The sequence below is a fragment of the Colius striatus genome, chromosome 7 (assembly GCF_028858725.1).
Source record: "Colius striatus isolate bColStr4 chromosome 7, bColStr4.1.hap1, whole genome shotgun sequence".
In the NCBI taxonomy this organism is placed as follows: Eukaryota; Metazoa; Chordata; class Aves; order Coliiformes; family Coliidae; genus Colius; species Colius striatus.
In genome coordinates, this window is record NC_084765.1 from 31,182,433 (window position 1) to 31,208,682 (window position 26,250).

The window sequence follows — 26,250 nt, forward strand, 5'->3', positions numbered from 1 at the left end:
CTAGACTTTTACTGTCTGTAAGGCAAATAAAGGTGATAAAACTTTCAGAATAATGAGGGTTATGCCCCATCCCACCCCAAGCACACTGAGCACTCTGTGGTTTGCACTCTTGCCAGCAAGAAAGCAAAGCTCTGAAGTTAGAAGGGTTTGGGCAGTAGGCCATCACCTCCCAAGGACAAAAGGAGATGGAGACTGAGAAGCAGTTGCATCTCAAACTCCTTAAATCCAAGGGAGCATTATGGCCAGAATAACCAAAGGATCTGGGAGTGACAAGGAGTGGTTTTGTGTAGGAAAAAGCCCTGTGAGCATGCACCCTGCCCCAGGTAGTAACCCTGGCTGTGCTCAGCCTGTCTGCCCGGTGCTTTTAGCAAGGGAGGATGGAGTTCTCTGGGCACAGACAGCCTGTCCATCACTGTGCTGCTGAGGAGGTGGAATGCCTGTGCCTCTGGGCTGACGGTTGTGAACCTGGTGACAAGCTTTACAAGGGCAGAAGGATGGATTAATTGGGTGCTGGCTGTGTGCTGGTAAAGATGAGGTACAAGGCAAGCTGCTCAGTGAAGGGAGGGCTGTGTCATCCTGACAGGCACAATGTGCAGGGGCACAGACTGAGCTCTGGGGTTTGTCCTCCAAGAACATTGCCCTGAACCACCTGCAAAACCACCAGTGTGCTGGCAGGAGGCACTAATGAAAAGTGCTTCCTATAGGAACCTGTTCCCAAATGTCTCCAATGCAAAGCAGCAGTGGTCACTGCAGACTGAAGCACTCCTTAAGCACCATCAAATGGTGGACAAACCGGGCTTTTAATAAATGCAGAGCAGAGAGACAATGAAGACCAAAGACTAGCAGTTCTAGGAGTTTTTCCCCAAAGACATCTCAGGGTCTGAGGTGGCACAGCATGTACCTCCTCCCTTACTGCTGTTGTGGTTGTTTCCTGCTTCCTGAGGGGAGGTTTTGGGCTTGAGCTCCATGCAAAGCGTGCTGAGGAACGCAGAGGCTCTAGAGCTGTGCAAAACCTGGGCTGAAGCGGTCTCCTGAACCACACACACGCTGTGTGCTCCCACCCTCCCCTCCAGCCTCAGCAGGAAATAGGGAACTGTTGGTCTAAGGGAGCTTCTTTAATCCTGCCCTGTACAACCCTCGTGGTCAGGCTGTGCTCAGCCATGGCTGTGTAGAGAACTGGGAACTGGTTGGCTCCGAGAGTGGGTGCAGCATTTCCTTGAGCTCTCTCCGTGCGTGGCAGGGGATGGACAGCAGATGCCTGGAAGCTGTGGATTGTGGGTGGTTCCTAACTGAGCCCAGTTCTTCTCTAAATTTCCCTTTCAGAGGCAGGAGGCAGCTGGATTTGGCCTGGCTGTGCCAGCAGAGGCTGCAGGCTGGAGGTTGGTGTCTGGCAGTGTCTGGCAGCCGCTGTGGTGGGATTTGTCCTGGGCACTGTTTCCCCCCAGCCCCGTGCTGGGCTGGTGCCAGTGGGACTCCTGTCAGCAGGTTCACTGAAACACATCTCCTCTCCTTCCTCCTGGGTGTGCAGCCCAGCAAGCCTGACAGCAGGCGGTTATAAGAGCCCTAGAGTGACGCTAATATTTTGCTTTTATGAACAAATACTTGCAACTAAGCCAAAGTCCATTGCCAGCTCTGATGGGAGAGAGGATCCAGCAGCAGAGGAGGATCCCGATTCTGTTCTTGGTTCACTGTACAACCTTGCAAATGATGACAATATTGGCCCCAAGTGGAGGGGGATGAGGTATTGGTGGCTGTTGTTGATTAAGGAGCAGGATGTGTTTCAGACTCTGAAGGGTTACTCCCTGCAGACCTCACGCTGCCCTTCCATCTGGCCGGTTCTTACCTAGTGGCTCCGAGCAGACTTTACTGACGTAGGCAGTCAGGTTTCCTTGCTGGCTGAGGAGGAAGAGGCAGCTCTTGCTGTCACTTAGAAAAGTGTGACTTGCACAAACTCAAAGTGCATGGCATGGCAGATGTGGCTGTGCAATGGTCATGGCACATCCTGCCTGCTCTGCTCCTTTATCCCCTGAGAATAAAGATGCTTTTGCTTCTTCGGGTCACCTCAAGGCCCCCAAATGTGGGGCTTTTTCCCCAGGCATGTGCTCAGGGTAATCCCAGGCTGGACAACTAACATAGATAAGCAACACCAGTTGACTAGACATCCCAGTTTGCATCCTCAGGCTGTGGAGCTCACACTGAAGACTGTGGGAGAGACTGTGTTGGAGGCTGAGTGTCCACAGCTACCTCTTGCTGCAGGTGTTTGTCCTGAGACAGCAGGACTGGGGAATCTGCAGACTCCCTTGGGTTGATGGGGAGGGAGCACGAATCCTGAGTGGTCCAGAGTGGAGGGAACTGGAGAGCAGGCTATTGAAACTGTACTGTTAGTTTTTAAAAGCCTCAGGCTGACAGCAGTTTTGGGCTGTCAACTCTGCACTGCTTCTGACACTGGTGTTACAGTAACGCTGCTGCACAGCTCTGCATCCAAAATGAGAGCAAGCAGTTGTGCTGTTGGTCCCTGTCACTGCCCATGACTCAAAAGTGGAGGTTTTTGTTTGACTGATGGAATTGTGTAAAAGATGGTTCAAATGCTTTGACAAAGCTTTGAGGGCAGCTTGAATATGAGACAAAAGGTGAAGGGTTAGACAACAAAGTCCAGAACAATGATTACCTGAGCATATGGGCTTGGGGCTGTTTCACTGCCACAAGAGAAGACCCCAGTTGTGCCTTGAGACACAGTCCCTCTTCAGCTCTGTACCACCAGCCAGGGGAGCTTGTGCCTGGAGAACAGCCCTTCCCATCTGGGCACATCTCCCTGGGACTCCCCAGGGATGGGAGAGGGCCCTTTTGGCTGGAGAGGAGCAGCCCCTGTGTGGGACCCAGCCCAGAGTCCCCCCCAGCACTGCTCGAGGGCCCCTGACCCAACACGGCCCCTGCTCGTGGGGATTGTGAGTGTGCTGTTTGCTTTGCAAGTGTAATTGCCCAAGACTCTGTGAAGGGAGGAGAGAGAGCTCAAGGGAGAGGTGTTAAAGAAATAGGAAAACATTATTAAGAGTGTTTTAAGTCAGCAGTTTCCTTTCTTAATACTTTCATGAGTGAAAGAAGCCACTTTAGGTCTGTGCAGTTGCACTGGGCCACCACATCCAGGCCCCTGTAGACATCCATGCAGACAGCTGTACTGTCCTGTGCATCCCCTCAGCATCACCTCTCTCTCTCTCTCCTACAAGCCATGCACCACCTTCCTGGTTTACAGACCTCCTCCTCTGGCTTCCTGTGCCCTGCTGCAAAGAATATGCAGACCAGGAGGAGCATTATACGAAACATCTGGGTTGGGGGGGGTCCTCATCCAAGGCAAGTGTTGGCTACAATGGGAGATGCTGGAGAGGAGAAAGGGAACACCAGATGTGTGATATGATCAGCTGAAGGACGGTGCCAGGGAAAGAGGGAGGTGATGCTCACATTGTCAGCTCCAAGCATTTGGAACATCTGCCTCCACACCAAAGCAGAAGTCAGCAGCATGGTTTGTTGAGGAGTTGTTATTTAATCCTAGGGCTGGGAACGTCTTCATCTGCTCCTGGGCAATAAGCCTCCAGGCTTAGCAGGGGGGGTGGACTAGGTGATCTCTGGAGATCCCTTCCAACCCCAACCATGCTGTGATTCTCACAGCTCACATTTCCCAGCCTGTCACAGGGTCAAACACGGACTGATGGAGTTAAATGAGAACTCAGTCTCATGATTGCAGGAGCCAAGGCCTGGAGAGGAAAAACCCAAACAAACCATAAAACAGAACAAAAGAAAGTGCTAGCTATTCCCAGGTTCCTGATAACATCATCAGAGGTGGCAACACTGGACTTCATAGAAAGCCTGAAAGGGTCAGCCTCAAACCACCACAGCTCTTTCCTTTGTCCATTTGTCCCTGCATGCCTGGGGAGTGACGTGTGTGCCTGATTATTATTGCCTGGGTGATGGCTATCTCTGTGCAGCCCTCATCCCAAACAGCCCCTGCACTAACCTCCTCTGTGTTTCAAAATGCCAGCATGGCCTGGATGGAGATGGTGGTACGCTTAGGTTTCGGTTCTCTGTGCCGCAAGTGCTGCCTGCACTGGGGGAGTGGCTTCTCCCAGTGCTCTGCAGCTCTGTGACCCAACTGGTAGCACATTCAGCTTTATTCCTGGCTTTTCTCACCCTCAGTGGCACATGTGCCGTGTCATTTCTGCACCCTGATCCCTGCAAACACCTGCGCCAAGGCAGCGAGATACCCTGGGAGGCTTTTCACTCATGGCGGTGGTGTAACCAGATAAAACATCACAGGAGGCAGGTTAAAATAGTACACACTGGGTCTAGATGAGTAGGTACTTTGTAGTTACAGCTAAACTTCAGATGGTACTGATGGAAATAAACATTATGGACTCAGGATAGACCTGCCATCCTCACAAAGGATGTCCTGGAATAGTAACGGGTTTCTCTGCCTCAGGAGCAGAGATCACTGTCAACAGCTTGATAGGGTGGGCCTGGTTTGTTGAGGACCATATTCTTGAAGAAGGATCAGAGACTGATAAGGATGGAACCTCCTGGTTTGTGAGGCACCAGAGGACTGCTGATCCTTTACTCAATATCCATACAGAGCTGAGGACTCACTACACAGAAGAACAATATGTGCTATATAAGGTTTTTGCATCGGTACAGCCCAGGATGTGCTGTTGGGTGTGCTGCTTTGTGGGAAAGCAGCCAGACTTCCACTCTTGTGGGGCAGGGGTTAAGTGACCTGGATTTTAGGAGGCCATTCCTCCTCCTGCACTCCTGCAGGAGTGCTCCTCTTTCATTGTGTTCCATGGAAATAGGATGTTCTTCCCCATTGCAGCTGGGTGAGGCCCCTGAAGACAGGCAGAGAGGAAGTGTTTGGAGGGAAGATCTCCAGGGAAAACCTCATGCAATGCACTCACTGTTGGTGAGACAGGCACTTCTCAACCAAAGCAAACTCCCTCTGGCAAAAGGCAGCCCTTGTCAGCCCATGAATAAAGCTCTCTGCCAGGAGAAAGAAAGGAACAGGTCTGCCATGGACTTAACTGCAGCAGGCTGTGTGCTCCCTTGAGGACACACGTGCCAGTGACTCAGCTCTGTCCCTGGGCACCTGCAGTATCACAGTCACTCTTCCTTCTACTCCTTATCCCCAGGAGATCACAAACAGACCATCCACTTTCAGCCAGACTTGACAGAGATATCCCAGAGGGAGTTTTTCTCTCACAGGCTCAGGAGAATTCAAGCTGCTGGAAAGGAAAACCTCACAAGTGCCCCTGCTGAGGGCTGCCTCAAGGATGCTAGACACTGGAGACTCCAATAACACTCATTTAGGTCGGAAAAGATCTTTAAGATCATTGAGTCCACCCATAAGAAGTGATCCCATAGTGAAGATGCAGAGCCTTAAACACACTCTGGCCAGGGAAGAAGCTATAACTGAACCTCACTGTGAAAAACCATCTGTAGAAAACCCACTGCTGGCACCTATGGAACTATTTGTGTCTATCCGGTTGATTGATTTAAATGACAAATGAGCTTTTCTTGGTCCATCTTTGTAACTAAACTGTCTCTGGCTTCTTTTTGCGGGCATTTGAAGGGGGCCCAGCAGCACCCACTGAGGCAGGGAAGGCCTTGGGGCATCCCAGGTGGGAGAGCATCACCCCTGAGCACCAGGGCAGGAAGGGTTTGGAGGAGGGTGGCTGGAGAGAAGGGAGAAGGCTGAGTAATGGCCAAGTTAACCCCTCACATGCTGGCATTTTCCAGGCTGTGAGCCAAAGGGCTGCTGGGGAAGATGTCTATAACACATGTCTGCAGTCTCCAAAGGGTTATTAACTGTGCAATAATGGCCACGAAACTTGGCTTCCTCCACCTACATTTAAAACCACAAAAAAACCCCAACATGAGTTTCAGAGGGGGAGAGGGCTTGTTTCCTAGAAACTGTAGGGCCAGATCCACTCTGTGTGATGGTGTGAGGAGGAGAAACACCCCCAGCCACAGGCTGGGAGCAGGAGAGGAACACAGTCACCACCACAGCACGTCAACCCCCTCCCACCACACACCTTATCCTTATCAGTAACAACTTGAAGGCATTTCTGAAAAGCCTGTGGTGTTAAATCAATAAAGAAAACCTGTGTCTCACTGCAGCTTTGGGATTTGGATTCAATACACACAGTTTCCTCTTTTGTTGTGTGGGTATCTCTGCAAGGCCCTTGCTCCTGGCTCCCAACACCAAGGCCTGCCTGTGATGTGGCCCCTCTTGTGGAGTGTTTCAGCCTCTTGGGCTCCTGCCCAGATGCTGTGTGGCTCTGTGATGCTCTGTACACCCCAAGGCAGGCTGTGCCAGCCAGCCCAGCCATGGAGCCAGTCCTTCCATGCAGTAACTTACAGACTTCTCTTTATTAGTGCCCCTCTTCCCCCACACTATTACGTTTATTCTTTCTCAGTTTTGTTAATATTTTTTTGGCAGAAGGATTTGGAAGGTGAGAGAGAGGCTCTACTCAAAAGTGAAGCAAATCTAAGCTCCCTCATCCAACCCTTATGAGGGAAGAGACAAGGCACCAGCTTTGGTCCCTTAGCAAACGGAGGCAGCCGGTGGTCTGGGTTTAAACGTGACTCTTGGAGGCTCAGGCCAGATTTGGCAGCTCACAAATCAAATTGCTTCTTGGTTTTCAGAAGTGGAGGATTGCCACGGGTGGAAGAGCTGGGGGGAGCTGCTGCCCAGAGTTGCTGTGCCAGCCGACCCTGCTCTTGGAGGGAGGCACTGAAATTGCTGGTTCACAACAGGTCAGGAGAGAAATTCAGGCTCTGAGGTTTTGCTTTCACCATGTTGCATTACCTTACTGACATATAGCGAGGCAGGCAGTCCCAAACTGAGGTTTTGTCTCACTTGAGTGAGTTCTGGGCCAGTCCTTTTGCTTTGGTAACTTGCTACTTGTTCAGAGAGCAGAGTGAGCCTGGAAAGAGACAGGAAAAACAGAGCTAAGAAGTCTCACCTCATGTTAAGAAAGTGAATTTGAGCCACAGGTCTTGGCTTCACTCACATTTCATCTGCTGGGAGCTGGTTGCTGATCCCCAGTTTTGCTCTCACTGCTCATCACTGGTCCCATCCTCCAAGTGCCACCTCACACACTGGAGGGACTGGGAGCTTCCCTGAGCCTGCAGAAGGAGGTGGTGAAGGGCTGGAGCCAGCTCCAAGATTCTGGCTCCCAAACAGCCTGTCACAGGAGTGGATCTCAAAGAAAATGTGGTTCTTGTTGCTTCTGCAGTGCCTGAAAGGGAGAAAATGCTGTTAACCTGCTCATGTCTCTTACCAGTCCTTTTCCTAGGTTCAAACAACCGTTTTCTTAGCAATGCCTCAGTGCCTTCCCTCCCAGGGATGAGCACCCAGATCTAATCCTCCCTGCTTTTGACTCAGAGCCATTACCACTGTCAGTACAGCTCTGGGTACAGCACAGTGCTGTGCTGAGATCTGCCAGAGCCATTCACACTCTTTTATGGATCTTCCTTTGAATACTTCCACAATTTCAGTACCAAAGTTGGAGATTTTTGCAGAAGTTTAAGCTGTAGCACCCTGCTCTGATGGGCCACAGAAGTTTAAAGCTGCTAACACATTGAGTCTTTACTGCTTTCCACGACTCAGCCATGCCAGGAACACAGGATCGGATCCAAAGCCCAGTGAACGCAGCGGAAACCTTTCTACTCTGTTGCTTTCAACATCCCCTGGACCAAGCTGACTTCTCCTGACCCCTGGGCACCTGAGGACATGTGGGACTCCATACCCATCAGGTAGGAAACAGCTCTTGTGGCTGCAGGATCTCAGTGAAAGTGGGAATGGGTGGCACCTGGGTGAGCATGTGGGTGGCCCCACACACAGAGTGGCAAGGCAAGGGGAGCTGGCAGGTAGTTTCCTCCCATTCTTCCTCTCCCAAGCAGCCGCCTTAAACAGCTTGAAAAACCTGTCCTCCCCTTGCTTTAAATTAGTGTCCCTCTCTTGTCCATCACTGCAAAAATCAATTTTTACACGTCCTGAGCCTTATGCACTTGTTTCTTGTTTTCATCCATGTGGCGAGTGCTTCCAGTCATATGTAAGGTCACTGTCTGCAATCTTTGTGTGCTCAAGTATCACCAATTCAATTTCTTCCTGGTCTTCAGTCCTGGGACCAGTGTTTCAGATGGTGGTGGCAAAGGCTCAGGAACTGATGGAATGGGGGAGCCTTTCAAGCTTTTTGTTTTCTTTTGATTTCTGTAGCAGTACCTAAATTCTTTCAGTAAGGAAGAGGAGGATACGCAGAAAATGTGACTGAGGAGACCACCTCTGGCCACTGGGGTATTTTCAGTGGCCTCATGGGCACCAAACCAGCTGTAGGTTTTAGAGAGGTGGCTGCAGAAATGGTGTAGAAATGGTGCTGAAATGGCTGCAGAAATTGGTGCACAAGTAGTGCAGAAACAGTGCAGAAATGGTGCAGAAAGGCCATAGCAATGGTGCAGAAGTGGTGCACAAATGGAGCTGAAATGGTGCAGAAGTGGTGCAGGAATTGCTGCAGAAACAGAGCAGGAACTGCACGGAAACGGTGCAGAAATTGTGTAGAAATGGAGCAGAAATAGAACAGAAACAGAGCAGAAATGGAGCAGAAGTGGCACAGCGATGGAGCAGCGATGGAGCAGAAGCGGAGCAAAAGCGGCGCAGCGATGGAGCAGCGATGGAGCAGAAGCGGAGCAGAAGCGGAGCAGAAGCGGAGCAGCGATGGAGCAGCGATGGAGCAGAAGCGGAGCAGCGATGGAGCAGCGATGGAGCAGAAGCGGAGCAGAAGCGGAGCAGAAGCGGAGCAGAAGCGGAGCAGCGATGGAGCAGCGATGGAGCAGAAGCGGAGCAGAAGCGGCCGCCCGCGGCCACGGGGCTGGGGCAGGAGAGGGCGCCCCCTGCCGGCCGCCCCGGTCCACGTGCGCCCCTCCCCGCGCAGCCCGTGTGTCCCCGCCCAGCGCCGGCGGCCCGCGGCCAATAGGAGCGCGGGGGGCGTGTCCCGCCGCGCGGCCGCACCAATGAGGACGCGGCGCTGGGGGGGCGTGTCCGGCGGCCGGCACGCCGCGGCGGCCGGCGGCGCGGTTACTGCTCCCGAGGGCGCGCCGGGCTCAGTGCGGGTCGCGCTCCCGCCGCCGCCGCCTCTGCTCTGCGCTGCGTCCCCACCGCTGCCGTAAAATGTTTGACGGCTGCCTCTTGCCTCTCATCTTTCCCTGCCTGCTGCTTTGGGGACTGGACGCCGGCACAGGTAGCGCTCCCCTCCCTTGGCCGCGCCGGCGGCCCCGTTCCCGGCGGCGCTGACAGCCCCGCGGCGCGGGGTCCGGCGGGGCGGGCGGTGGGCGCCGGCCCCGGGCGGCAGCGTTGCGAGCGCAGGGGCACGCAGCGGAGCCCCGGCGTGGCCGCGGTCCCGGGCTGCAGGATGAATCGCTCCAGGCTTTTGTATTTTCTTTTCCTGTCCTCTCGCCGCCGCCGCTGTAACGTTTCATGTGGAAAGCTGCTGACTGTCCTTGGCTGCGGCTTCAGTTTGCTCTGCTTTTCCCCTTCTCCCTGCAGATTTTTATTGGGGTTGGTGAAATGCGATGCTTGTGCCTGAGCTATATAATTTTTTTTAACGCTACAAGTAGCTTTAGCATTTGCTTTATTCCGCTCTTCCCTGCACGGGTTGTTTTTTTTTGTCTCTTAATACGTATGTGTGTGTATATACATGGAGAGAGAAATAAATCCCTTTCCTCCGCTGGCTCCGTTGTCTCTGCAGCCCGTTCACAGCTTCCAGGGCATGAGTACCGGAGCGCAGGGCCCCGTCCCGCCGGGGCATCTCCGGGAGATGGGGGGTGGGAGGCGTGTCGGGGCGAAAAGCTCCCGGCCGCCCCGTCGGGCCGCGGGCGCCTGAGCCTCTCTCCTTCTCGCCTGCAGCTGGCGGAGCGGAGCTGGAAGTGGTGATCCCGGAGCGAGTGGCGCTGGAGAAGATCCACCTGCTACCGCCCGCCGTGAGAGGGGATCGCGGCGGCCCCCGGCGCCGGCGGGCGCTGCCTCGACAGCGGGCAGCGGCGGAGGCGCTGCTGCTCCGCCTGCCCGCCGCCGGCGCCGAGCTCTACCTGCACCTCCGCCGCGACCTGCGCTTCCTGTCCCGGGGCTTCGTGGTGGAGCAGCGGCGCGGCGAGGCGCGGCGGCCCCCGGAGGAGCGGCTCTGCTTCTACACGGGACGCGTGCTGAACCGCAGCGACTCCTTCGCCTCGCTCAGCACCTGCGCCGGGCTGGTACTGCCTCCCGACCCACCTCCCCCCAGCGCGGGCCGCCCCTCCCCGGGCGGCAGCGACCACCGCCGCTGCTTCCAAAGGGCTTTTCTCGGCTTCGGGCGCAGGAGCCGCCCGGTGGATGCGGGATGTGGCCGCGGGGCCGGCCCGCGCCTCGCCTCGGTGCGGCTCCTGCCCGCCCCCTTACCCGTCACCTCGCTCCCCGGCGCTGTCCCCCGTCAGACGCTCCCTTCGGCCCCGGAGGCTGTGCCCTCCCCTCATCGCGGTGGGGCTCCTGCCCTCTGCCCGCCTGCCCTGCCCGTCCCTTCACCTCCCTTCAGCGAGCGTGGCTGCTGGCCCGCTGTGGGCTTTCTGCCTGCCGCGGCTCAGCGCGGTGCGAGCTGCCTCAGCTTCGGCCGTGCCCGAGGGGCCGAGAGCCTCGGCCACAACGTGTCCACTGAGGACGGGTGGCAGGGCCTGGCGCTGCTTAGAGGAGCGTCCAGGCTGACAGACCCTCCTCTTGTTACTGTACCCAGTCTGTCTGGGGGATTTGATCTCCCACTAGAGCCTGGGACAGCGTTCCCTCAGCTCTCCAGCCAGCCCTTTCCACCCGGGGTCCCTCAGCTCTCCAGCCAGCCCTTTCCACCCAGCTCCTGTGATCGGTGTTGGCATGTGAGGTTGTTCTGTGGGAACTGCCGTGTAGGGACACCTGGTACTCCAGCACAGTCAGAGCAAACAGTCCCTCTTGGGGATGCTTTTCCCACAAATGTTGGGTTTTCCTAACATTGTGGCGTTCAGAGGTGGCTCCACAGGACCTGGGTTCTGCTCTTGAGCATCTGATAAGAAGAGGTGATCTTGTGTGGGACAGCCTTCCCATTTCTGCATGGCGAAGACTTAGATGCTCTAAAAGAGGATGGCTAGTTTGATAGCTTGGAAGTACTTCAGAAAGTCACTGGGAGGTTAAGTGTAGACTCACAGTGCATGTTCCTGGGATGTTTGCTGCTCCATGCAGACCTGTTGCTGTTGATGTAGTCTGATCTTGGCAGTAAGAAGCAGTGCTGCTGGGCCTGGGCTTTGGACCTTTGTTCCTGGACCATTTGAGGGCGCTGTGCCTCAGGTTAAGCAAAAACCAACATCAAAGCGGAGCGAGTGGCACTGTGAGTTGAGCTGTAAACCGCCGAGGGCTTTCTTGGAGTTTCAGACTGCTGTCTCTAGGTCAGGCTTTAAATCACTAAGAGCTCCACACTTTTTGTCACTGGGTGGCATTTTGTTAATCCCGTTCATGAAGTGCTGGGCTCCCAAAGCTGCCTACTCCAGCAGAGCCCACCAGCACAAACAGGCAGAGAAGGAACCTCTTTAAAAACAAGGAATGTAGTTGTAGGCACAGTATTAACTGCCTGAGATCAGGGAATGGAGGAGGGGGAGCGAAAAAGATTGGCAATATTCCCAGTAGAAAAGTTGGAAAAGAAACAAGACTAGTTAGTCTTTGTTCATTACGCTGCGAATATGAGCCGCAATATTGCAGTATCTCTATCATGTGCATTCTCAGCAACCACTAAGCTGCCATGACTGAGCTGGAGGAGTCTGGGGTCAAAAAGTGATCAGTGCCTAAGCTGCTTGTTTGTGGCACCTCTTGGGGACTGTTGGTGAAGCTTTTAACTGTCTTTGCCTGTGAATCTTACATCCATACATGTGAGTTAAGGTTTATAACACCCCCATGAACTGAAAGCTAGAGCTCAGGAAGCTCAGGTGTCTCTGGGATGAAACTAAACTTGAGCCTCATTCACTTTTGAAATGGTTTCATTCAGTTGATCCACATCACTCTGTAGATAGACCTTGTTATTTTAGCTCAATGGACTTTTCGGCTCACTAAGCCAGTGATTAAACCCGAAACATCAGATTGTAGCCTGCTTTCAGTGGTTACACAGCCTTTTGCAGTGGCCACGTTAGATCAGCCTACCTGTAGTGAAAGATGTATTGTTTAGCAGTAAGATGTTTTCAGAGGAGTTAAGAGTTTGTCTCAAATTATCTAGGAAGTCTTGACTCTGCCACAGTTGGAACTGAGCTGAGGTGGGTAGAGCCCAAATTTTTTGCGTCCTAGTCTGGCGATTTAAAATGCCAAGGCTGTCGCTGCAGCGGGTTTTGAGTTGTCAGGCTGCTTCCTAAAGCCCTGTTTGCAGCAGAAGGAAGGCGGCTTTGCCTTCAGCAGCAGCACAGCTTCACAGGTGGGGATATGGAGAAGGCCTGCACGCTGGGCTGGAAGAAAGGCCGTGGTAGTGGAAACCTTCCAGCCTGTTTATCCTGGCATTTGGTGATGGTAGTGCTGCAGGGGGAGATTTCCTGAAGACTCCAGTGTGGGAGTGCTTGTTGGACTCGAACTGGATGATCAGGACATTGCATTCAGAAAAGCTGGTTGCTAAGAAGTAGAGTAGGTAATAATACTGTGTCCTGATCTCCAGCTGGCTCGGGCTTTGTTGTAATCATATTCCTCAGCTATGCCATAAATCACACCAAAAGTGATACAAAATGTTCAGGGCAAGGGGAGTTCTAATGAAAACAAAATCCCTGACACAGTGGCATGAAAACTGAGCTACAACCAGACTGAGCAATTGCTTCCTGGTGATGATCTCAGACTCTTAGTGGGGCATCTAAAGGCTGTGTTTTGTTAAGATCTGCTAGCAACTGCTGCTCTTAATCAGTATCTGTTGCAGTTTCCTTACTTACTGTGAGCTGAGGGAGCCCAGGCTGCCCAGGGAGGGTGTGGAGGCTCCTCGGGAGGTTTCCAAACCCACCTGGACACATTCCTGTGCCCCCTGAGCGAGGGGAACCTGCCTTAGCAGGGGGTTGGGCTGGATGAGCTCTGGAGGGTTCCAACCTTCCATCCTTGCAACCCCTTCCATTCCATGATGCCCTGGTTCCTCTAGAGCTTGCACTTGCATCATGAAGGCTGCTTGTACTCTTGTAGCTACTGTAGCTGTAGCATATGTAGGACTGGTGTGTCTAAGGTCTCATCTGCACCATTGAAGTACTGCATGGAGGATACTCCAGCCCTTCTCTCCCTCTTGACAGCCTGGGAATTGCAGCATAGATAAGAGGTACCGTGTTCCTGAAAAGCACAACAGCCTTCGACTTGGCAGGACTGTGTGCTGTCTGGGGAGTGCAGTTGTGTAAACACTTAAACACTTGGATCCTGACCACAGGGCAGGACTGAGCTGTCCTCTCCTGGTGCTGGGGAGACACAGGCAGGGGCAGAGTTCTGCAGCTCTTCTGACCAACACAAGAAGACAGTAGGCAATACAAGAAGTTGCCTGTCATATGGAAGGTGCCAGCTTTGTAAGGCCACAGTGCATGTGAGCTCGTGGAGTTGTGTAATGGACTAAGCTCCCTGCTTCTAAGCCTGAGGTCAGTTCCTAGATGACATGGTAGCTTTCCCTCCAGCAAGGAAATTCCAGTTTGTATGATAAAGCTCAGAACTACTCATCCACTTCCTAGCTGGGCTTATCAATCTCCCAGACCCAAGATAAGAGAGATAGGCAGGGCCATGTGCCCTTTGGGGAGACTTCTTCCCCAATTGTACACTGCAGAATGCTGCCCCCAGCTATCTGCAAGATGTGGGATTCCCAAATACTTTGATGCATTAATTGTTTTTCACTTGCTTTATATTTGTACTAGGGTTGCTTTCATGTGCTGAAGTGCTGGACTGCTGTGCAGTCACTTGGGCTGCAGCTTCAGTACTTTACAACTGCTGTTGGCTTCTCATGTTTCTTGTAACTAATTTTTTTAACCAGTTACAGTTTTAAGAGGGTCATGGCCATCAACACTTGTAAGTACCTAGAGAGTGGGTGTCAGGAGGTTGGGGAGATGCTTTTTCCTGTAGTGTCCAGCGACAGGACAAGGGGTAGTGGATATAAACTGGAACTTGAAAAGTTCCACTAAACACAAAGAAAAGCTTCTTTGGTGCTGAGGTGAGGGAGCCCTGGCCCAGGCTGCCCACGGAGGCTGTGGAGTCTGCCCTGGAGGAGACTACTACTAGGGTCTGTCGGCTCCCACTGACTATCAGGTGGGTGTAAGTGCCTACGCAGGAGCTGGATGAGTGAGAAGTGAGTAGGTAGGACTGCAGCCTCCAGGGAACGAGCAATAGCTCACAGGGCTCCTAGTGAAGTGGCAAATGTGCTCTGCCCTTGGAGAAAAGAGGAAGGAGAATACAGAAGAGGCCACAGCCCGTCGATTTTAAGGCTGACTCTGGTTACAAACAGGAGAGAGAATGATAAAGGTGACACTTCTTCTGATGAGCACCTCCTCTGATGGTTGGTTCTGTTCCATAGGTGCTTTAGATTGGTGAGTTGTCACTCTGGAGGTGTTTTCCCTTCCTCATTGACTGTAGGGGGAGATGATGCCTGCTTTAGAGCAAGTGTCTGAAGCTGGGTGAGCTCAGTCCCTGAGTGGTGGTAGTGAGCGTCTTCTGTGTGCAACAGGACGGTGCAGCCCCCCAGGTGACTGCAAGAGCCTCTGTGGTCAGGGGAAGCAGGACAGTGCAGGCATGCTGGGATTATAAAATGATACCATTTCCTCTGAGGAAACCTTCAGCTCTGCTGAATTCTCTTGTCTGGGAGAGGAGCTGTCTGGCGTTCACCCCTAGCTGGTCCCTGAGCTGAAAAGTTAAACCTCTGAAAAGGACCGTGCTGGGGTTTTCTTTCCCTCTCCACAGTGGACAAAAGGGAGAGCACGTTGTGGTTTCCTTGTTTAGCAGACTTGGAGGCGTGGACAGGCTGGGAGTGAGCACAGCCAGATATTCCTTGGTATGATCTGCTCTCATAACTGAGTGTAAACCTGAAATGACCCTGGAGCAAGACCTAATTCAAAGGTCTTGTTTTAACTTAGCTTGAACTGTAGTTGTGAATAAGAACTAACTTAAAGCCCAAGCCTGGCTCATAAGAACAGGACTAAAAGCCACATGAAGTTTGTTAAACTGTATCTGTGTTGTTTTCTGTTGGTCACTTTAACTATCAACTTCCTTTTAACTTTGAGGCAATGGTTAAAGTGAGATTTACAGTGTAACAGATGAGAAATTGAGAAGGGGATGGAATTTGTCAGATGTTTAAAACTGTTCCCTGTTCAGCGTGTTCCTATGTGTGTAACTAATGAACACTTAGGAGCAAGAGAAAAAAATCTGTTAAAGATTCAGCGTTTCACAGATCTTGTTCAAAGATGTGAAAATAAAAAGAGCTGGAAAAACAGTGTAACTGTTGGAGAGTGTTAACATGTGGGAAGGCCCAGGACCACGTGCACAGAATGTTGAAGACTTGGATTCCTGTCCGGAGTTTGCCCTCGAGCTGCTGTAGCTCCACCGAGGGCACAGAGACACAGAAGTGGAGCCAGTGGATGTGATTACAAATGCTCTTTGATTGCCAGCACTAGCAGTCCCCTTGTTACCATTTCAGTGATACAGTTTGAGGACCTTCCTCCTTTCACTGCTGGCATTTAGCCCCAGAAAAGCCTCACTGGCAAGGATGATCATGTGTAGAACAGTGAACTATTGGTGGGACAAGAGTAGACTGGAGAGTGAGTGGATTGCTCACCACTGCACATATAAAGCTCTGGGTAAGGGCACGTGAGAATACTTCAGTGGTTTGGGGAACAGGGCCTGTTTTTTTGCCAGTGAGCAATGTTGAGCTGACTTCTAAATTGAGGATATGAAATATCCGTAATAGGAAAGATCTAGCCACTGTTGAGCACAGTGGTGAGTGGGGCTGCAGTGGCAAGTGGGAATTATTGTTTATTTTAATCAACTTGTCAGTTTAGTTGCCTGCTTTTTGAGGCTGAAATCATTCCAGCCTTTCCTGTTAGCTGAGCTGCACAGTTTGTCAGCTCTCAGATCCTGTTGTACTCCTGGTTGATGGATTCCTATGCACCTCTGAAATTTTGGCTCCCGATGACCCCCCTGTCTCAGGTGCCCTGGACACTGAGCAATTCTGGGATCTGGCACAGTGGCAGGTGCTGTTGGTAGGGGAAGGAAGGACTTGAGGGAACAGCTCAGCTTTTGATATGCATCTCCCCAGGCAAGCACGAATTGGCCAGATCCAAAGCATTTTATTTCATTGGAATGGTTTCCAGAGATGTGGGAAAAATAGCTCTGACAGCTACATGGTCTTCTGTTTTCCTTCTTTATCTCCAAAATCCAGCTTTCTGCAGTCCCTGAACATCACACAGAGCAGAGGAGAAAAGCACAGGGTATTTGTGTAGTGCTGATGGCTGATACCTCACGCTGAGATTAGCACAGTATAGGATCTGGTAGTTGGAGGATTTGAGGGAGGCAACATGAGGAATGCATTTCTTCTGGAAAAAGCAAAATAATGACCAGAGAATGCAAGGTCCAAGAAGATCTCGTCTGGGCCAACAGGTTTGAGGATTCTTTAGAACCCAACTGGCAAGTTTGGGGAAAGTTTTAACTCCCCAGGAGCACTTTACAAGGCCCGATCCTTTAAATCCTTCCTGCTTCAAACTCTCCTTGGCTTGTCAGATTAAACATGAGATTGCTTCTTAACCCATTCCAGGGTGAGGACTCATGGCTCTTTCCCTCTGTAGGTTTCACAATTCCAAAAGCAAATGTGAAACATAAGTCCTTTCCAATGGTTTAAATTATTTTCACACTTGATGCCAGAAAGTTGGGATAATGTCGGGTGGTGATGAAACTGACGACTTCTTACATATTTTTGGCACCAACAAAAATGGTTGGCAGTCTTTCAGGAGCTCTGGTGTGGCTTTTTAGTACCATGGCACCAGATTTACAACCCTTCTTCTAAATAATTAAAACCTATATTAAAAAGAAAAGGGGGCTGGGGCTACCTCCCAGCTGGAAGATTGGAACAAGGAGGGGAAGTAGTGGAGAGCATCGTAAAGGAGGCTGGGAGAATAAGTCACTAGAGCTTTTGCTGTCTCTGAAACAATTGTAACAAAGCCTAACTTGTGATTTGAATGGAGAGGCAGCTCTTTTGGAAACTCCAGGGCAGAGTGAGTCTTGTAAACTGGGATGCATTCTGGAGGGCCAAGAAATAATGTCAAGTTTGCTTCATAAATGGGAGCCCTTCTGGGAAGTGTCAAGGCATTTTATGCTTAAGCAGTGACCTTGCCCCAAGGGCAAGGTTTCTTTTGAAAGAGCCTGAGAGAGGTGTCTTTTGTCTCTTTAGACACAAGAGACTAATTGTCACTGTTGAGTTTTTCAGCCATGGCAAATGGAGACACTTATTTATTGGTTCTTTTTCCCCCCAAGTGCACTTCTGAAGTTGGTGACCCTTTCCGAGACAGCCTGCTTTCCCCTGAACATTTTCCCCTTCTTACAGCTGTCAGAAAAGGAGAAAGCTCTCCTTTCTGTTAGCAGAAATTCCTCTTGCTGGAAATACTGGACCAAAGGGATTTCCTGGGTGTACGTGAGGAGTGGATTTGGCAGGGAGATGTGGAAATGTACAATATACACTGTGTATGTAATGTATATTATAAATCATATTAGTACAGTCAGCTGTTGAATATATAGTATTTGCATGTACGTGCAGAGCATTTCTTTGGATGGTTGCCTGGCTGGCACAGAACACAGTGGGGGGACAAGAAAAGTCTGCTCTCTCTTTACATGTATAGGATGGGTTTTAGAGGCGTGTGACCCAGCAGGACCCTGTTGTAAGCTCCTTTACCTCCAAGGTGTACCATAGGCACAGTCTGATGCCTCCTGACAGGCCAGATGAGACCTTTTGTTGTTAGCAGAAGTTGGATCAGACCTAGAGAGTTCTCTCAGGGGGGTATGAGGCAAAGAGCTGTCTTCCCAGGCTTTTGGTTGCAATGCAAGTAACCGCTGGATTAGTGGAATGAAAGGGAAGAAAGCTTCATTGTACATACTCATCTTCTCCAATGTGTTATAACTTCAGTGTTGATTACTAAACCTGGAGGCTTTGGTAAGTTTCAAGGTGATATCTTTGCTTTCACACTCTTCATGTCAGAACAGGAGTGGAAAAGGCATAAAAGAACCTAAAATCTCTGGGTTTTGAGCAGAGGAGAGCTCTGTCCCTCTTTGGAATCTGCCTTCCAAAGATACTCTTGCCACCCCTGGTGTAAGGTCTGGACTTGGTGCAAGAAAGGCAGGGGTTTGGTGCTCTGACCTGTAGCTCATGGAGTCTACTGTTGTTTAGACAAGGTCTTTGCCTTCCTGGGGTTCATTTTTCTACGTTTGGTGGAAAAATCTCATAACTGGGAATGTACAACAGTCCATTCCCAGATTGGCCTCTGAAGCCCGACCTGTTACTTGCAGGGAGGACAGAGTTATATGTCTTCAACTGTAGTCAAGAAGAGGTATTTGGTCCCTGTGGAAAAAGATGTGGATAGCTCTCAAGTCATCCTTAGGACATCGCTCCTCTTCCTGTTGCCTGTCAGAGGGACAGACACAAGCAGTCTCCTGTTTGCAGTCGCTCTCCCCTCTTGCTCTACTGAGGTAGACTGGCAACTAGAAAGGCTGAAAGGCTTTCTGTGAACAGGATTGATTTGTCCTCCTGTGAGCTGAGCATCTCATAAGACATATGTATTTATGCTTCCAGCTAGAGCATTGCTGTAGCTGTAGGGAGAGGAAGAAGGGAAAGGAAAAGTGTTGACAAGAACCCCCACCTGTTCTTTGTACGTGTGCAGTGCACAGTTTCTAACTACAGCTCAGTGATCTGAAAAAGAAATGAGAAGCAGATGAAGCTCTTTAGTCAGTATTATGCAGACTGAACACAGTCATAATCACTTTTCACTTCCTCACACTGTAAATAATGATTGCAGGGAAGTGGCCTAGGTTCAGACTGCATTGATAGACAAGGTTAGGATACCAAAGTGATGGGTGGGTTTTTTTCCTTCTCTTCTGTGAACAGGTTGGCTATATCCAGATTGGATCAGAGCACATGCTAATCCAACCAGTGAATTCATCAGAGGCCTCATTTAGTGGAAAAGAACACTTCATCAGGCGCAGACGATCCACAAAGTCAAACCATCCCATGAAGTCCCACGTTCCTGATGAGCACTGCAAAGTCCTAGCAGGTGAGCTTGAAGTGGCTCCAGAGAACAGCCATGAGTGTGCAATTCTGCTTTTTAACTGTTGTTCTGCCAGGTGTGTCTGTGTTTTGCAATTCAAGTGTCTGAGCAGCTGGAGCTAGTGAAAAATGGCATGTGTTAATGAACCTTCCTGCTGCTTCCAGCAGGAAGAGTCACCTCACAAATAGCAAAAGCATTAGGGCATGTGCTGTAACACTGAATTTGTGAGAAGGCAAACTTCATGATGGGCCAGAGTAAGCTTCTGTATTAACTGTGTATTAACTGTGACCACTGCTCAGGAAGGTATTCACAATGTTTTTAGCAAAGGCCCAGATTTTGGAGCTGAAGTGAGTGGTGAGGGGATGCTCTTTCATCTCACCTTTCCACTGGAGTTGTGCTGAGTAGATGTGGGTGGAATGGTGATCCTCACATTTCAGAATGAGGAAAGCTGACCTCTCAGTTTTTGTGTTTAACCAGGTCTGTGTACCAGTGCTTGCTCATAAGGTTGCAGCTTAGCTGGCACTGTGTTTTGGTAAATCCTGTAGCCATGACCTTTATTTCTGCTTGTGTTGAGTTCAGCAGGTTTATCATTCTCATGGGTTGAGACTAAGCCAATCTTCTCTTTGATTCTCTGAGTAAGAAACCTTCATTCTGGTTAGAGTTACAGATCCCTTATGTCTCTTTTCAGAGGAATCATCAGAATTCAGCACCACTCTAGAATGTTTTCTAGCCAAGTCCTGTAGGTGCTGTAAGCACTGTGTTCATAGAAAATGCAGTGCAAGATTCTTTCACTCTGACATAAAGCAGCCATTAGGTAAAAGCTGAATCGAATCAAAATCAGTCCAGGAAATCTGCCTCATCCTTTTGTCACTGAACCTCTTGACCTTCTGTGTAGGGGCAGGGTGCTGCCAGTCCTTGGCAGAACTTAAATTCCCTTCCTGAGAAAAGAGACTAAAAGAAATTGGGGAAACTGGGTATTTATATGGAATCACAAATAGAAAGAGGAGATTAGTGAGTTCCAGGGTATCAGAACTGCACAAATGGGACACTGAAAGGGGACACTGAAAAAAAAAGTGTTTCCAGGAGCACCTGCTGCTTCCTGAAGGCTTCTGGACACCCTCCTACATGCTGGTCTTCTCTGCTTTGTCCAAAAGGGAATGTCAATAGACCTCAGAGTTGCTGGGGTCCTCTCTGCAAGTTTTGTCCTCCTCAGTTTGGCTCAGAGGTGACTGATGGGCAGGTCCTGAGCTTGGGGAACCTCACAGCAAGGGCTGGGTTGATCCTTGGTCTGACATGATGTGATTGCACTTAACTTTGTGTGTCAGCAAAATTAATGACATACCTGTTAGGTTCCTAATCCATGGAGAGATGGAGGAACTAGAATTCCCTTCTGTGAACAAAATCATTGCAGTTCTTGATATTTGCTGGGCAAAGAGCACATGTGCACAAATATGGCTCAGCTCATGTAAAGGTGGTGGCCAACCCTCTTGGGCTGGATGTATATCTGAGTTCTGAGGCAGAGGGAGATCGATAGGCTGATGGAAAATTTATTTAAGGTTATGGGTCTTGTTCTGTGGCTGCAATTTTCCTACCTGATGCTAATTCAGGGACTAAACTAGGTACTGGTTACGGGGAGAGAGTGGGCTTCTTTGACCCAAAAACCAGGATAGCTTTGGTCCTTCCCCTAGCAGGTAGGTGAGGAAAATCTGGGACTGATACCCTGCCCTACCCCGGGATCACACAGTTTACAAAACAGCTGGGAAGAGAATTTGTGTCTCCTGGGTGCTGCTGCTTGGTGTTGACCACAGGCTGACTGTGCTGGAAAAGGAGCAAAGCGCCTGCTCGCTGCGCTGTGGGAGAGCTGCTGCTCGTGCAAACAGCCACCACCTCAAGTAGCTGTGTCATAACATAATGAAATTGTTCATGGGCTTTGCCACTTAAAGGCAGACTCCTGAATGTTTTTCATTGTTGCAGGAAAGAAATGGAAGTCGTGGCTCTTAATAGGCTTAGCACGTTAATGACCTAATTGACTCCTGTCTGGTTTGGATTAACTTTTGTGCACAAGGAGTTTAGAAACCAAAAAAATTAATCCTCTCTGACACACAAAAGGTCCTTTCCTAATCAAATTGTGTGGAAATGATGATCCAGGGGCATGCTTCCAGAGTTTCTCCTGGGAAAAGGTCTCAGTACTTCGATACTCGCCAGTAGAGGCACAGTGAAGTCCTGATCAGGTTTGTACTAGAGATTGTCTTTACAGTGGCTTGTAATTTGTTTCACCCAAAACTTGGCAGGAGAGAATGGAGGTTGTAAGTACATGGGAAATAGTCATGGTAGGCATTTTAGATACACATCCTGTATTGTGGAAGAGCATAGACAGAAGAATACATGTCTGCATGAATGCAATATAAACCGGGTGTTTTTTGGAGCTACAGAGTTGCCATCCTCAGGCATTTTCCAGTCCTTTGCTGTTCTTGTATTTTCTCAACAGACAAGAGTCACCTCTAGAGATATTTTCTTCTTAAGATTTTCTAATTCATCAGTAACTGTCATGGTCTGGGGTTGGAATTCAAACAAAATAGGAAGGATCAGATGCAGAATTTTTACTGTTAATTGTTGGTCGTGTCATAAGGGCTGAACTGCTCAATGTCACATTGAGCAGCAATGGCCCTGTGATGTATGAACTTCATTGAGTGGAAAAAAAACCCAAAAGGTGCATGGTGGTGTAATGACTTGTGTGAGATTTACAGGGGGAGGAGGGAAGGATTTGAAGAAAGCAAAATGAACTTAATCAGGAAGTGCCATGTGTGGGTGCTGCTGAGGGGACAGAGAGAACAGCTTCCCAAGGGTGTTCCTCTCATGTTCCACCTACAAGTGTGGTACTTTTCTCACAGACCCCAGCCATGAGAGAGGGAAACTGAGCTGAACAGTTCCTTGGGGCTGGGTAATGGTAGCAGCCTCGTTTGGTAAGTGGTTGTTAAAATCCCTAAAGCAACTCCTTGAGTCTAAGTGGCCTAACGTGTCCTACAGCACTCAAAAGTTATTTTTAGGGCTGCAGGAGAACTTTGTGAGAGCCAAATTTCTCCTGGAATGATTTGTGTAAGAGGATTAATCTGGTTGTGGTCAGGAACAGGAAAGTACTCAGGGTCTTGCATGACTGGGTCTGTGAGATTTGAGTCTTCAAGTGCCTCCTAATGGGTTAAAAAACCCCACCAGGTCTGTGGATTCAGGGCTGTGAATGTTTTAATTCCTTTGTTTAGATTCTGAAGTGCTCCAGCAGCAAAGGAGGGATCCCATCACCATGAGCCAGGTGCTATTGTTAGTCATATGATATGTGTATACCTTTTTATCACCTCTCATCCAGCAGGAGAAAGAGTTCAGGGCACAATGCACATTTCTGCTCAGGCATGAACATGAGCCCCTGTGAGGCAAACAGAAAAGCTATTAAAAGGTTTCCAGGTGCATTTTCTGTCAGGGGGAAGGAAGGAAAGGTTGGGTTTCATTTGCTCTGAAGCATGGCGTCATTAGGAACATGGGAAATAGCTTCACACCAGTGATGTGAAACGCTTCTTTGGTTCTCATCTCAAGACACTGGGCTGCATCTGGGGTACAAACCTGCCATCACACACAGTTCTGATTTTAAAGAACAACTTTGACAACTTTCTTGTCAAAAGTCCTAGAGTAGTTGTCTTTCTGGAGAGAGGATGGAGTCACTCACAGGGAGTTTTGTTCGTAGGCTTTAATAGATATAAGTCATAATTTCTCCATAGATGAGCCAGGTGGGGAGAGGAACACATCTCCTTTAATGCATCCTACATAATCTTTGTAGTCTATGCCTCAGATTTGACATAGACTTCCATGAATAGACCTCTCAATTTATTTGTCAGGAGAAGAGGTGGCTACAGGGCTAATCTGTGTTTTGACAATCTCTGACTCCATTGGAAGAGACGTGAGCAGTGGAGAGAACTACAAGGGAGCTCTACCACTTCCTTTCTTAACCCTCTGTAGCTAAGAATAGGGGTAGAAAACACCTCAGACAGGGTTTCTTTCATCTCTCTGTGACCTTGTAATATATACAATAAAGGTGTTTCCGTGTAAAAATATCCACCGTACCCTCAGCTGCAGTAAATGGATACAGTTATAGCAACTATCACAGAACAACAGGAATTTAACTAATTTGCTGGGATCTGGTCACATCTTTTGCATGTTCCCTGTGCCATCAAACTCTGTGGATGGGAAAAAATGGTTTTTTTTCTGAGGGCGAATGTCAGTGTTGGGGATGGAATTAAACTACGTTATGAAAACACAGGAATCTCCTCTAACCATGTCATAAAAGTTTCTGTTTCTTTGGGAAAAGTAAGTTCTGTTATAACTTTTCCAAAGGTCTCCAGTGATGCATTAAAGTCCCTTTACATAGAAGGGATTTGATATAAAATACAGTCCAGGAGCATGAGAGAGAGCAGCTTGTCTTTGGAGGGAAGGTTGTTATTTCATGTTTATGATGTGGACCTCATAAATTACTCTTAAACATTAGCTTGCTTTAAACCCTTTTGTCAATTTAAATGAACCAGTTTTCATGTAATGCAAAGGTGCTTCATGGAGAGAAGCATGCAGTGAGAAAACAGGCAGGTCAACATCTGAATTCACAAAATAACAATGTGTTGCCTCTCTGTATGGTTACTTCTCAACCTGTTTTAACAATTGATCAAAGCTGGTAATAATTTACATAAGTGCTAGTATGCAGGTATCAAATGTAGGGAATGCTTTCCCTGAACAGGTATAAATCCTAACCACATGTTACTGCTCTGCTGCATTTCCCCATCTTTAATCATTGTCTCTTAGCTGTGTTTTCTCTGCAGGTTTGACTTGGCCTCAAATAGCAGTTGTTATGGCCAAAAACCATGTGCACTAAAAATAGAGAGATGTAATGCAACCTGTGTTAGTCCATATTAGGAAGCATGTGTTGAGGAATTAAAGCAAAGATTTCAACAATGGGCATGCAAAGATGTGATGTGACTGAAGTGTTTGCAAGCACACAAGTGTGCCCTGTATCAGAAATCCATCACCTGGCTCATGGGAGTGTGTCTCACTTGTGTGGATAAATCCCTTGATTTCTCCAGGTCCCTGGTCTTCCAAATGGAGGAGTCTGGCTTTTCCCTGTAAGTGTGTGATTGTTTCCTTATGGCTGAAAACCAGCAGCCTTTTGGAGCAGTGTTCCAGTGACAAGTGTCCTTTCCCATCACACGTGGCAAGTGAGGTTTTATTGCCGGTCTGTTCTGGATGAAGCCCTCAGCATGAGGATGATGTGGAGCAGGAGAGACTCCTGTTTCTTCTTCCTTGACTGTCAAGGTGCAAAAGAGACTGAAAAAGAGGACATGCACATATGTGTAGGGTATGGATTTCTTCCCCTTGCAGAGCAGCTGTACAGTGGAGCTGTACTGCTCCTTCCCTTGGTTCCTAATAAAACATAATGCTAGTTTCCCTTGGAACTTAATGAAATCTAAACTGGCAGGTGGTACTGGGCCAGGTTGGCTGGTGGATGCCATCCTTGTCCCAGGGTGTTCATGGGCATTGCAGTGGTCATGCTGGCTGCAAAGGCAGATGAGTGGTTCCAAGGACACCAAGGTACATGACTCACCTTTCACTTGCCATTGGTTTTTTTCTGTATTATCATAAACCATAGCTCAGGGTTAGAACCAAGAGTTGGGAATTAGGACTCTGTTGGCCTCAGCTCTTAATGTTGTTTGATCTTTTGACCTTCAGCAGATCACCTAGGATCTTCTTCACTAAAAAATGTTGGGCACCAAGATGTTTGTGTGGCCAAGAAGGGAACACTTTGGGGCAGGTTTTACCTCTGTTCAAAAGCTCTAATCTAAGCTTACTTTGAAGTGTTTTGTAATAGACTAATCAGTCATAGATGTCCTAGGCTGTGAACCCAAGACAAAAGGGATTAACAGTAACTATTACACTACTTTTTACTTTACTTTGACCTGCTGAGGCAGCAATGTTACATGAGATGAACCTGTACTTCACTGGCTTTTGCAAATCACCAGAAGTAGATTGCCTGGCTTTGAAGGTACAGATGTAATGGGGAGGTCAGAATGTAGGTGGATAGCCCCTTGTTTGCTTAGTCCCAGCGCTCTTCCATGCTCAGCAGAAGCAGTTGGAGCTCAGCTGCCAAAGGCCAGGATGGGTTGGTAAGGCTGGCAGTTGTAAAAACATCTATTGCAAACTACACACATTAGCCAAAGACTCATTAAAATCAAATGAATCTGGAGGCCACTGATGGCATTTTTCACAGTCTGACTGCAGCCAAGTGTTTTGTAAGTCTCTAAAGCCCTGAGGTGGATTAGGACTGTGCTTTGTGATTGGTCTCTCATCTGCTGAGTTTAAGTGATCAAAACGGAGGGGTCTTGAGTTCAGTCTTATTTCCATCAATCCTTATCGCCTGCACCTAATTATATTTGCATTACAGGATCTTCTCCCAGGGCCCCAAGCAAATTGAGACCTTTGTGTGTCTGTCACAAACAGAGGAAATCAATTCATCTCCAGAAAATTTACAGCTGGTAACAGCAAATCAAATACAGGATGAGAAACTGAGGCACAGAGGCTAAGAGGGGGTGGCAGAGCAGATACTTCCATTCCCACTTTAACAGTCTTAGATGAAGCTGTGCTCACTGTGCCTGCTTTCTGTAGCATTACATTATCTTGTCTGACTGCTTTACACGAGTGTGCCCTTGTTTCTAGTGGGATGGAAAGCCTACAATGAAGGTGTCCTTTTAAAAGGAGACAAGTACAGGTAGTTCAGGAGGTGGCAGTCTTGGAAATTTTGCTGATGAATTGAGCCAGTGAGCAGACAGAGACCACAGTGTTTATTCCTGTGCTGTCTTACAGGCCTGACATTAAAGACAGTGTCCTAATGTGTTATGTTGACAA

At 49.2% G+C, this 26,250-nt stretch overlaps 1 protein-coding gene across 2 annotated transcripts in view; it reads left to right on the top strand.

The window, feature by feature from the left end:
* The first annotated feature begins 9,201 nt into the window (after positions 1–9,201).
* Positions 9,202–26,250, top strand: part of ADAMTS17 (ADAM metallopeptidase with thrombospondin type 1 motif 17) — a 184,053-nt gene continuing 167,004 nt past the window's right edge. For both annotated transcript variants that reach the window (XM_062000240.1, XM_062000239.1), the window contains exons 1-3: positions 9,202–9,281; positions 9,947–10,290; positions 19,158–19,323. In XM_062000240.1, the coding sequence (XP_061856224.1) occupies positions 9,212–9,281; positions 9,947–10,290; positions 19,158–19,323 (580 nt within the window). In that variant the 5' untranslated portion in view covers positions 9,202–9,211. The remainder of the gene's footprint in view (positions 9,282–9,946; positions 10,291–19,157; positions 19,324–26,250) is intronic.